This window comes from Doryrhamphus excisus, linkage group LG14, assembly GCF_037039965.1.
Source record: "Doryrhamphus excisus strain RoL-2023G ecotype Guam linkage group LG14, RoL_Dexc_Guam_v1.1, whole genome shotgun sequence".
In the NCBI taxonomy this organism is placed as follows: Eukaryota; Metazoa; Chordata; class Actinopteri; order Syngnathiformes; family Syngnathidae; genus Doryrhamphus; species Doryrhamphus excisus.
In genome coordinates, this window is record NC_136370.1 from 8,158,316 (window position 1) to 8,171,371 (window position 13,056).

The 13,056-nt window shown below is 40.7% G+C and overlaps 2 protein-coding genes across 7 annotated transcripts in view; one reads left to right on the top strand and one right to left on the bottom strand.

Annotated features, from left to right (window-relative positions):
- The window catches only part of wdr25 (WD repeat domain 25), a 59,156-nt gene that overhangs the window by 18,295 nt on the left and 27,805 nt on the right, over window positions 1-13,056 (top strand). For 2 of the 4 annotated variants that reach the window (XM_078796262.1, XM_078796261.1), the window contains 2 exons: window positions 799-939; window positions 1,424-11,486. In XM_078796262.1, the coding sequence (XP_078652388.1) occupies window positions 799-939; window positions 1,424-1,645 (363 nt within the window). In that variant the 3' untranslated portion in view covers window positions 1,646-11,486. Of the gene's footprint in view, window positions 1-798; window positions 940-1,423; window positions 11,487-13,056 lie in introns of those variants that run through there. The other 2 variants (XM_078796264.1, XM_078796265.1) reach the window with 1 other exon arrangement.
- Window positions 4,547-13,056, bottom strand: part of begain (brain-enriched guanylate kinase-associated) — a 55,915-nt gene continuing 47,405 nt past the window's right edge. For 2 of the 3 annotated variants that reach the window (XM_078796257.1, XM_058091464.2), the window contains 2 exons: window positions 11,982-12,065; window positions 4,547-7,858 (listed from right to left, as the gene is read on the bottom strand). In XM_078796257.1, coding sequence (XP_078652383.1) covers window positions 6,332-7,858; window positions 11,982-12,065 — 1,611 coding nt within the window. In that variant the 3' untranslated portion in view covers window positions 4,547-6,331. The remainder of the gene's footprint in view (window positions 7,859-11,981; window positions 12,066-13,056) is intronic. The other variant, XM_078796258.1, reaches the window with a different exon arrangement.

Sequence of the window (13,056 nt, forward strand, 5' to 3'; positions counted from 1 at the left end):
TATTCAAACCCCAATGTCGCCCCGCACAACTGTATGTCTGTTTATAGACATTGCCTTACATTACATTACCATAACACATGAAGCCATGGCACATCCAACATGAAAGAGTGAAAAAATGATTATCCTCCCATTCTGTGTGGAAGTGGTAATTTTTTGGTTTTAAAAGTTTCAAAGAAATAAAGTAGCTCTAACTAGCATGCTAGCATGCTAGTTAGAGCTACTTTATTTAGAGCAATATTTAGTTAGAGCAATATTCAAACCCCAATGTTGCCCTGCACAACTGTATGTCTGTTTACAGACATTGCCTTACATTACATTACCTTAACACTGCATGAAGCCATGGCATGTCCAACATGAAAGAATGAAAAAAAGCTTATCCTCCCATTCTGTGTGGAAGTGGTACATGTTTGGTTTTTAAAGTTTTGAAGAAATAAAGTATCTCTAACTAGCATGCTAGCTTGTTAGCCCATTAGCTTCCTGACTAGCAGCAGTCTTGATTCCAGCGTCAGATTTGCAATGTGCTGTAAAAAATTAATATTAGGAGTTAAAGGTGACCATAGTAGTGTTATGTTATGTCTAGAGGGCTCTAATAATGTTTAAAAAATTATTTACTTAGAGAGTCATAGACCGATATATTTCCAATATATATATAGACCAATATTTCGGACTACATCATACATATATATCATATTAATTTAATGTGGTCGCGTCTGGGACCAATTAACCGGTATAAACTTGTGACGACTGTAAATTCAAACCTACTAATATAAAGTGATTTATTTCCCTGCTGGACACTAGGAGCGGTACACCTGCCCTAGTCTGGCTCTTCATCCCCAGGAGGACTCCTTTGTCGCGCAGACCAACGGCAACTATATGGCAGTATTCTCTTCCCAGCGGCCCTATAGAATGAACAAGAGGCGCCGCTATGAAGGACACAAGGTCAGGAATGACGCCGCCCTTAGGGTAGTTCACACATGCACGATCAATAGCTAAAAAGCAATTTTGTCGGATGTACAGACACGTAATTAAAATTAGGCAAGGAAGTGTCAAACACAACATGTAAATTCAAGGCCTGCGGTGTTTTTCTTTTTAACACACTCTACCCCCCAACCCCTCCTGCATAAATGTATGGTATTCTGCAGAGAATATGCAGTAGTTGGGAATGATGGAATTCAGTACAATTTGACATCACATACTATACTAAGCAACTACAGTAATATGTACTGTATGTACTTTTAATTTTACACACCAAGTGATACTTCAGATCAGTTGGTGTTAATTTAGGGTTAATTATAGATTCAATGTCATTCAAAAGAATGGTTAAGTACATTTAGCTCATAATTCGAACCCGTAAAAATACAATAGAATACAGCTTACATATGAACAAAGGAACTGGACAAACCCTAAATATGCCTTTTCCTAGGTGGAAGGATATGCAGTGCAGTGTGAGTTTTCTCAGGACGGAACAATTTTAGCATCCGGCAGCTCGACCGGCTTGGCCCACTTCTACGACTACCACAATGCCCGCCTTCTACACACCCTCCAAGCCCACAGCCAACCGTGCCTGTGTGTATCCCAACATTCTGTCCTGCCAGCCACCGCGGCCACTTGCGACTGGGCTGGAGCGATCAAAGTCTGGCACTGATGATGCTAAAGGGACAATATGGAACTTAAATGTTAGGTAGGTGAAGCGACGACATGGGACTGGATCTCCGGGGGGGTGCACAAACACTCCTCCAAACACTCTTAGGCAAGTCATTATCTATAAAAGAAAAACACATCTTTGTCTCTTGATAGGTCTTTGTTCTTGCCAGCTCTGATATGACATTTCCCTCACAACTGAAAACGACATCCCAGACAGAACTCAAATGATGTGCTCACATCTGTCAGCACTTGTCAGCTCGATCCAAAATCCCTCCAGCCAACAAAAAGCGCAATGACATGCTTGTGATCTTTATTCAGTGTTGAATTGAAGGGTCCTTAAAATACAGTAGTCACTACTGCACAAATTAAAGTAAATACATACTTCTAGTTCCTGTGCTCTTGTTCAAGTCAACCAGAGCTGTTCAAAATCCACCCATCCATTCATTGGCCTGTGGAATACAAGTAATAAACAAACAAATCAAAAACGACCTACATCAGAACATTACTAAGTAAGGCGTATGAAGTACACAGTAAAAAGGAACAAATATAATGTCATGTAACACATGACACTATTTCCCTTCTCACTTATAATACAAAGTTCAAATTTAGGCTGTTTATCCATAATTATTTTGTATTTGCTCCCCTAACTTGACCGACATATGATTGTTGATTGCATATTTATGGAACAAAATGTGAAGAATATGTAAGAATGCAGCCCCCGCAGCCAGGGGTGGACTAATCAATAGGCAAAACATTATAAACTTGGTTGTAATCTTTTCAAAATGTTACCAGTTACAACCACAAAATAAAAAAAAATCATTGCACTTAGACTTGTAGTCCTACTCTGAAATAATTTAACACATAACTCTATAAGTCTTACTGAGTGGTCCCCATACTTGTGTAAAATTCAAACAAAATGTAGCCATCTTTAAGTTCACATATCTGCATATCAGTGTTGTTTGCTCAAAAGTGTTTATGCCACTGCTGAATTATCATCCATAACCATTCTGTTGGTTCTTTCCTTGACTATCTTTCCAAAGACAGGCATGCTTTCATTTTCTGAATAATATCCTGTTTATGTTTTTAATTCACAGAATAGATGCTCTGATATTTTTATGAACCATTCATTCATGGCTTCCCATCTCATGTGCAGCCCAGTGGCGGCAACTTAAATCGCTGACTTTCCAAACAATCTTGGTGATCTAGAGACTTTTCCTGACATCATTGTGAGATTTTTCTGGTATTTGGAGACGTGAACGTGAAAGCGCATACTGTCTCATACTGAGAGGTGAGTGCAGCCGACTGCAATGGCACTATCTGCCTCTTCTGGAGTCGCCGCCTCGGCGTTTAGCATGTCATGGACTCCGAGCACATAGCTACAGCGTGCTTCTTGTTATAAAACATATTTCTGTGCTCCCGTGAATTAATTTTTGTCAATTTACTGCGCAGTTAGTACCTTTTTTTTTCTCTCCCGAGACTCACTGCATACACGAGCTCACCCTCCCTTGCTCATCCAATCAGCAGTCATAAAGCAGTCTATATGTATTCACGGCCTTGCAGTGAGTCAGATATTTCAGAGCCATTTCGAAAATGCATATATCCCCTACTTCATTCATTCATTAATTCATTTTCTACCGCTTTTCCTCATGAGGGTCGCAGGGGTGCTGGAGCCTATCCCAGCTGTCTTCGGGCGAGAGGCAGGGTACACCCTGGACTGGTCGCCAGCCAATCAAAGGGCACATATAGACAAACAACCATTCACACTCACATTCATACCTATGGACAATTTGGAGTGGCCAATTAACCTAGCATGTTTTTGGAATGTGGGAGGAAACCGGAGTACCCGGAGAAAACCCACGCATGCACGGGGAGAACATGCAAACTCCACACAGAGATGGCCGAGGGCGAAAAATATATATATATTATAGATTTTTTATTTGATTACATAGCACATATTACTCTGCTAGCCTTAATTCAAATGCTTAAAACTACAGCAAAATTCTATTTATTATGATCATTTTGACAACATCGCTGTCCTTACTGCACATTTGCAGATTTATTTAAGATGACAGTAGAAAAACAAACTTCCGATTTGGAGAAAATTGAAGCAGAGTTACGCCACTTGAGCAGAGAAGAGGAGAGGGCAAGAGTAAAAAAAAAACATTTTTATCAAAACTACTGATGGTGTCAACTATCACAACAAACATAAACGCACAATGACAGCGAGAGAGAGACATACACTTTTGATAGCAGCACCGCTACTGTCAGTGTCAACCGCAGAGAATGCAGGAGCTCTCGAGAAGAAGCTGAAAGTGACACTTTTCATCACAAAGATATTAATACTAAAGCGGTAACCTCTATTCAATTGTGCTTAATGTTCTTGTCAAATACAGTAGAAGCATTGAGATGACTTACCTGTCAGATAATAATAAGAACTTTATCAAGCTCAGGAAATAGGATCATTTTCTCATATTCACACTTGTTAGTAGATCCAGCCATTCATTTTCTATTCACTGGGGTCACGGCTATGCTGGAGCCTATCCCAGCTGTCTTGGAGCAAGAGGTGGGGTACACCCTGGACTGGTCGCCAGCCAATCACAGGGCACATATAGACAAACAACCATTCACACTCACATTCATACCTATGGACAATTTGGAGTCGCCAATTAACCTAGCATGTTTTTGGAATGTGGGAGGAAACCATGAATATTGTGATTGTGATGTAATAATAATAACATTATATAATAATATAAATAATAATAACATTATTAGGTTTAAAGGGGTTAAGTCCAGACAATGAGGTTGACAACTAACATCATCTCCTCGCATTAGCAACTACGTAACAATTGTTTTGACCAACATTATGTTTGGCTTTCAAATAATTCTTTATTTCCAAAAATAAAGCACCTGGATCTTGCCATTGTATTTCCCAACACTCATCTTTATTAAATAAATACATCAAAAATATATAATCATGCATCAGACAGACGTGGACATTCAGGCCTGTTGTTACTGGGGCAATTTTGGAGGTAGGACTCGCCCAGGTGTCGACACATCTAACAGAATAGAAAAATGGTCATATCAGTATAAGATTTGTGTAAAGATTAATCTACTGTCTATCTCTTTCTATACATCACCTCAACAAAAATACCATATCATCTTTCATTTATTTTGTGGGGTAGTTTACAGTACATACACTCGTGCCAAATAAATATGACTGCATCACTGCAGTTTTTTTTACCTTTTAACTCAGTATTTCAAACAGGAATAAGCCAGTGTTTTCATAAAATGCCAGAGGTAGAACATGACAAAAAAAACATACTTCTTACTACTTCTTAATACTTCGTTGTTCCTCTCTTGGGTGGAATCAAGCAGGGAAAAGTCATCATTTTAGGGAGAAATTTCGCATTACCTATGGAAGCACATGATGATACAAAGGTCCTTCAGAAAGAATAGAAGGGCTTACAACTCAACCCTTTTTGAAATTATGATTTTGTGATATGATTATGAAACAAGACTGATGTAAAAAGCCTAATTGGATACACTTACTGTAGTTGCATTTGGGTTGTAATTAATATTTTCAGTGGCACTTCTACCATACATAAAAGACCAGACCTGCCAACATGTATGCACTTTTTGTACATGGCATACTCTTGAATACTCTGGTGCGCTTCAAAGTTCTCCGGTACGCAAATGGTGAGCATAATGTCTCTTATATTGTCTACAAATTGATTGGAATAAAATGTGATCACAATGGAATTCGTACACATAACATTCCTCGTTTCACTTCCTCTCCAAGACACCCCCTTCATTATGTCAAGCAGGAAGAAGACACTATAGTACGTACAGTAAGAATACAGCAGCTATACATTATGTACACTTATCCCATGCTACAAAGTTGTGTGTACACTAAATAGAATTAAGGCAATTTCACGAGTGTCCTGGTGTACGGATATCTAGTATACTGTGCAATACAGCATCAGATTTAAAGATCAAATTTTTTTTATATAAAAATAAGACGAAACGTTGCTCAAGTTGTGTTAAAAATCTTACAGCGTGCATCGGAACCATTGACTTAATAGCTTCACTTTATTCTTAATTTTGTATTTTTTCCCCTCTTATGTATTACAATTTATCAGTATGTTGAAGGTTCTGATTTAATAATTAAAAACACAAGAGTATCTATTTTGATGGTTGGCTATACAGTTACAACAAGATTAATATTTAGCATTAGCTATTATGTTGTCAAGTAGGCCCATATTATATGAAGGATAACATTACCACCCCCGCATTGAGCGATGAAGTCATGCTTCCATTATACCGTCGGTATAATAATATGTGTTTTGCTGGTTTTACTAACAGTACCAAAGTTCTATGTGAAAGCACAGTATGGTCATGGTCTGTCTTGCCGTAGGTGGTTTCATCCCAGCGCTTCTAATTATCATAATAAACTGAAAAATCACGGAATTGCTACACTGTAGTGAGTCTCTGGTACTCCTGCTAGACTTTTAATATGACATAGAATAGAAAAAAAGTGTAGACTGCATTGAACATGCCTTGGCTGGGATACATAAAACAACATTGAACACCCTTTGTCACACCAAGTATGCTGCAGAGAACTAAGACATACAGTACAGAAGGCTAGTAATCATCATCATGCATAAACGACAAGCTCTTCCTGGTCACATTAGTTCAGCAGGGTGCCATAGAGCTGCGCCTTGGTCAGACTGTCCTTCCTCGTCAGCCCCATGCTGCCGAATTTTTGGTATCTTGGAGAGGTCTTCTTCGGGAGCGCAGGGCCAACAGCGCTGAGGGCGGAACTGGAACTCGGGCGAGGCCTGATGTTCGGTCTCGGACTTGGGTAATGCTGAAGACTGGAGGCTTCTAAGGAGCTTTGGTGTATGGACTCGGCTGAGCTTCCAGCGCTCAGATTGACATAGTCCTTCTTGGCGCTGCCGCTCGCCGACATCCCTTTACCGCTGCTTTCCTTGTCTTTAGAACTTCCTGAGTGGACCAAGCTGTCTGGGTTGCTGTCCTTGGTTCTGTACAGCACAGAAGTTTTTTTCTGTTTGCGAAGCTCCACAGGTGGAAGTTTGGCGCTACGGCTAGGGGAAGGGGAACCCACGGCGAAACACTGGTCCAGCATGTGGCTGTGGAAGACGTCATCTCCTTCTTGGAAGCTGCTGTAGAGAGATCCCTTGGTCTTGCTCGAAGGTCCCACAGCGTAATGGCATTCTGAGAAACTGTACGGGGAGACCCGTCCTGTGACATTACGATAGGACGATGAGAATGTGTTGATGTCTTCAACACTCAGCTGTCTCCACCGGGTGCTCAAGTCGTCCTCCGGGGCATGGACGTCAGCCCTGCTATCCAGAGTTCCTCCCTGTGCCTGGCCTAAGCCGGTTGTAGACCCCATGCTTTGAGAGGAGGCAAGACGAGGGCTGCTTGAGTGGTAAGGTTCACTGAAGCAAGAGGCTGTCCTTGTGTACGCTGGCGAGGTGCCCTTCTGCGGACTCCTGGAGGTGACCATGTGCTGAATGCTGTTGGACTTAGAGAAACCTGGGCTGTCTTTATCATAGGAAGACATGCTTTTACGTTCATACTCCCCGCTGCCACCCTCCCGCCATTCCATGTATAAACCCTGGTGAGAAGTAGATAAAGTGCTACTGGCTGTGCGTGCTCCCGCTAATCCGCCTTTATCGTCTGACGCAAGACTGAAACTGGAGTAAGAACTAGAGGCGGGGAGGCTTCCGGCACTGAACTGGAAGGGTGATGCCGGCTCATGATGGGAGAAGCTACCTGAGGCGTAGGCTTCCTCGTCGGGGTTGCTGTCAGTGGAGTTCTGACCGTGAAGCTGGAGCAAAGTGGTACCGTGGAGGTCCATACTCTGCCGGCGATCTGTATCCTGCCAGCGTTCGGGGCAGTAGAGGGCAGTATCGCTGCAGTACAGGTCGGAAGTCTTGTACGCGGTGCGGCGGTTGAAGTGATCATTAGTACCTGTTCCTGTCATGGAGTCTCCATCTTGCGGGTGAGGGCTCGGGGAGTGAGTAATGGGGCAACTGTTTCCTGGTTCAGGCTTTTCAAGGACCTTGGCAATGATGGCTGTGGGCACGGCATCAGAGTAATTGGAGTGGCACATTGCCATGGTGGCTTCACTGCCCTGATTATGTTTCTCCATGTGGGAACTGATGCGCTCCTGAAAGTCCAGTGGCAGCTGCAACACGGAGTGACAAAAAAAAGTCTGATAAATATTTAAATACGAAAACAAATGAGTGTAACTGATACCAGGCGACTCGTTCTTCGGATTTAACAAGACACGCTTTGGGGAAAATGAAGTGAAAGTTTTCATTATTTGTACAGTGAGCACAAATTGATTTCTTAACGATTATTCCCAGATTATGTTTCTCCATTTTTATTGCTGCTCCTTTAGGTCCTCCATGTCTTGTTCTGCTTCAGAAAGTAATTCATTCTCCCACGGCTCACACACTCGTGACCAGCTCGTGTTTCTCCAGGGACGTGCACTACTTTGCCCCTCTTATGAACTTGTCAGAAAACTGCTGAACACCACATCCATTTATTTATTTGTTCCACCGTGTTTCCCAACACAATTCCGCTTTCTTTCCCGGGCTATGTTGTTTACGTGTCACCAAAGAAGATATTTTTATTCATCATATTGTATCTTTTCATGTGTTTGTTCTAAATTTTCTTGGAACTTCCAAACATCCCTTTTACTATCTTTGCCATAGCTCTCTGTCAATTACTAACTCGTGCCTTGTGGCTATTAAATTTGGCAGTTGGATGTTCCTTTTCAAATTCTTTCATCCTCCAGTGCTTTCTCAAGCAAAAAGCCCCTCATTTCCTCTCTCACTCTGAGGCCTGTCTTCCTCAGTCTACCATCAAATACATATCAGTTCCAGAGGGAGCGTCTTAGATTCAGATTAAACCAGAACTGCCGGTCTCCAGCTGGGAATAGGGAAAAAAAAAAGATAAATTACTGACTTGACTTTGTTAGAAAATAGAAGCTCGCCTCGGCAGAAAATAACCTGCATCTTGTAAGTGGAGGCTATTTTTAGCAGTTGCCAATTCCCAGAAGGAATACAGATGGAAAGTAGGTGAGGATGCTTGGACCGAGCTAGCTCAGCATCGGCTGTTATCTGAGGCAAATCTTAATTAGCAGTACCACCATCACTACATTCTGTTGGCTTTTTAATCCATCCAACGGCATACACTTCAGCTCCTCTTGTTCCACTTATTGCTGTTAATGGTTTAACGCCTCTCCGTGGAAGTGACACTCATTATATTATGCCTTCAAGCAATTCTACGCTTTTCTCTGTGAGTTATTAGTTGGGGATTCTGCCTATGGAATGTGCATGGCATTTTCAAAAAAAACGTCGCTTTGGACCGTTATTGCTATTCAGAATGACGTCCGCAACCTCAAACAGAAGATAAAACGCCTTCTTCCTTGTTCTATTATGGTTCAACTGTAGTTCAGTAAAAAGTTCAACTACATTGAACTACATGGGATTTGAAAGGTTGACTGATCCAGGTTTGTGTCACTCTACATCAGGGGTGGGCAAACTTGACTTGCGGCTCGCATTGCGTTAACAAAACTGTCCGGTGGGTCAAATGGCCAATCTGACCAGAACTTGGCTCATGGGACCAATTGGTGAGGGGTAAGGTTGATGCAACTTCATGTCAAAGAATGTGCACTATCCCTTTAAGTTGTGTGTCACATATTTGTTGACTTGTATTTGTTAGGGACCGTGGTTGCAGTACGGTAGTTGTCTGGATTACTGCATCTGAAAAGCAACTTAAACCATCAAAAGGTTGTCTCAGATTGGGTCATGTTGCCAGCTTGTATGTTAAAAGTTGAAATTACTTTGGAATCAACTCGCGGGCCAGATTCAAATACTTGGCAGGCCGAATGTGGCCCCCGAGCCATAGTTTGGAGTTATATCAGGAAGTCAGATGTACAAATGTGTTGGATTAAGTGTGCAAACACTGGTAGTATAGTGATTCACATAGTCCTTAATGTGCCTTGTTGGCTCAGGGATCAGCAAAATGTTGTCCATTTTTTAAAGTTGACCATATTTTGATTATCGAAAACTATGACATTGAGATTCTCTAGTTTAGACAAAAATGCCTTTTTAGTTTCAATACATTTAAAACAGGGGTGCTCACATTTTTCCAGCCAGAAAGCTATGTTTAAAATGACCAAGTCCCAAAGATCTACTTCCTACTATAACCGTAGAAAATATATTTATCAATATATAAATGTGTATTATGGTACTGATCAGAATTTTAAGACCTGAAAATTGCAAGAATTGACATTTTGCGCTGTTGGATTTTAGTGTTTCAAAATGCAAAAAGCAGAAATGGGAGCGAGACAACAAAATTTCTGAGGAAGCATTGTACAGTGTTACAAAAAAACAACCATTGAACTGAAGTAGGCCTTTCATCATCTGATCAAGACCGTAGCCCAAAACCCCCACCAAACCCTCCTAAAGTAAAATGTTCAGAAAAGGACTCAGTAATGAGTAGCTGTCCCATTCTTGTTCAAAAATCCTCAAAAATAGGTTTGGGCACGCTTGCTGCTAGTTTTTCCAGGAAGCTAGTGGGAATGTTGCTGCACATGGTCAAGAAGGAACTGATGGCCATTTTTGTAAACCTCCCTTGCCATCCATCCCTAAAATATTCTCAGCTGGATTTAGGACAAGGGAATACACAGGATAGGCCAACACACCATGTATCAACCTTCATTTGGGCCGAGGAGCCTCACAAGTCTTGAAGGACAGCCAATCCGATCTTGTGACATGTTTTTGGGTTTTCCACTTGACTTTTTTGTTCCATAACCCTCAGGATCTTTGCAGAAGTTTCAAATGAGTCTAATATCTTAATGCGCCCAACGTCAGCAGCAATGACGCCCTTGCTTATGCAGCTCAGCAATCCGACCGCGTTCAAAGAGAGAAAGATTTTTTTACTTTGTCATCAAGAGGTCATGACGGTTTGAATACCTGACAGACAATGACGTTGAATTCCCATTTTTGCCAAGATTTTGACTTTTAAAGTCTTTGGTCCTAAACTTTTGATCAGCCTATTTCACTTTAATGCAGGGGTCTCAAACACGTGGCCCGCGGGCCAAGTGTGGCCCGCAGGACGCTAGTTAAGGCCCCCGCCTTGATATGAAAGTTTAATGTTAGTGCGGCCCACGCAAGTTTGATATGGATGCTGTATGGTATCATGTACCCAGAAAAAATTATTACGTTTGATTAATGTTAAAGGCTAAATATCTGTTAATAGTTATCCTCCCTATCCGTGTGGAAGTGGTAAGTTTTTGGCTATTTAAGTTTAAAGGAAATAACTTGAAGGCTACCGTTTAGGTCACTAGCTCTCTAGTTTGCGAGTTAGCATGTGTCTCAAAACCCTGCAGTTGCGCAATATGTTGTAAATAAAAAGAGTATAAATGTGACTATAGTCGTGTTTTGTCATGTCTACAGGGCTCTAATAATGTTTTGTTAATTTTAATCTGAAAAAAATAATTTGTCTACCCACCAACTATATGTGGTTTCTTAAGTTTTTAGTATATGCCGTTATAATCAGGAGAGACTTCAATCGGCAAGCGTCAGAGGATTAATCTTCTGCATATGTTTTTCTTTTTTCTTTGGCTTTTGCAGCTTTTTGGCAACACTAATTCAAATTGCGGCCTACAGGGCAAACTCTCAGGGAGTGAAAACCAGGACATTTTCAATACTTTCTAATAAAAAAAGAAAACAGATGAGGTGAGCTTCAAAACCAGGCTTCACTACACACCTTAAAACTAAGCCTGGAGCTCTGCCAGTTATGCATTAAGTTTGTCTTATGTTGTTTTTCTTCAAGGTTAAAAAGTGATGAAAATGTGATGAATGTTAGTCACACAGCTATGCTAGTGTTGCTAACATTTGTGTCCTCCTTTCCTACTACTTAATGTTACATTGTTGTAAGTGATATATGACATTTATTATGCTGAGCAAGGGCGGAGGTACAGTGTATATGTTGTATATGTTTATGTATATGTTGTGTCTTCAATAGGGTTTACTAGAAGCTCTTTTAAACCGTCTAAATTCCACCATCAAGGCTAGATTGAAAAAAAAACCTTTAAAGGGTTCAACCTCGGCGGAGGTCTGCGCTCTACTGAGTTGTAATTCCAGTACAATATACATCGGTAGTTTGCAGTGCTGTAGGAATGCACTACATCATACTGAAACGTATTGCTAATCTTTTGCCCCCTAGCTAAATAAGATTACCTCTCCTTGATGTAATGCATTTATTTTGGGGCATTAATATAGTCAATAGCTCACCTCAGACATCTTGTGAGCTCTGTAATGAGACTTGGTGCAGTGTAGCAGCTGGGCGGCCAGGTTGCAGTCTTTCCTGTACAGGTCCTGTAAGAGGCACACATGACATCCATTACTATGTTCGTGCGGCACCCGAGAGAAAGAGGGAGGGGTTATGAGTTTAATTGCCCACTGGGCAAAATTGGAAACACTTTAAATTGAAGCTTGGTGATAGCTGTTTAATTATGTTGTAATTAGGGTACAATGGGCGGATCATTTTAGGTGCAGTGATGCGGTGTTACAGCGGAGCGGTAGTGCAAATTGTTCAAATAATGTATGTGTAATTCAACTAATTGAAAGACTAAATGTATGAAGAAAGGTGTTCAATAGGGGTAACCTTTAGAAAATAAGTATTCACTCTTCATGCTCTGTGATTGGCCGGTCTCTGTATCTAAAGTTACTTGGTAAACTTATCTGGTGACGTATGTGGGGCATTTGACAAGACAGCGCAGTGTAAGGTTTGGCACCTATGCATCAGTCATTAACATTGCTCATTAACACCGCTTTTTTTCCCCTTTCCTTCAATGTATTTTTGTCATCATGCTACTAACAATATGAATCACCAACATAACACACATCATTTAATTATAAAGTCTTACAGATCACTTATACACATGCACAGTACATACGTATATAGTGGAATAAAACCACTATGTACATCTGTGCAATACTTTGTTTTTTTACATTCAGTATAATTACTCCAGACTCCATCCACCGTGCAATATTAAGGGCTCTAAATGCAATATACTAATAAAGTTCTATGTGAAGTATTTCCAAAATGCCTCATATTAACTCACTAGCAAGATCTCAGTGTATAGACTGGTCATATATCTCATCTTGTTTCATATTATCTACATACTGTATTGTATATAACTCTGGGAAAAACTGTTGATTTTGTTAATACTTGGGTTGTTTATATTGTTTATTTTTCTATATTGTGTATTTTTGTACTGCTTAACTGATTCTGTACTCTTGCTGCTGTGCAATGCAAATTTCCCCACTGAGGGACGAATAAAGGCATATCTTAATCTTAATAATA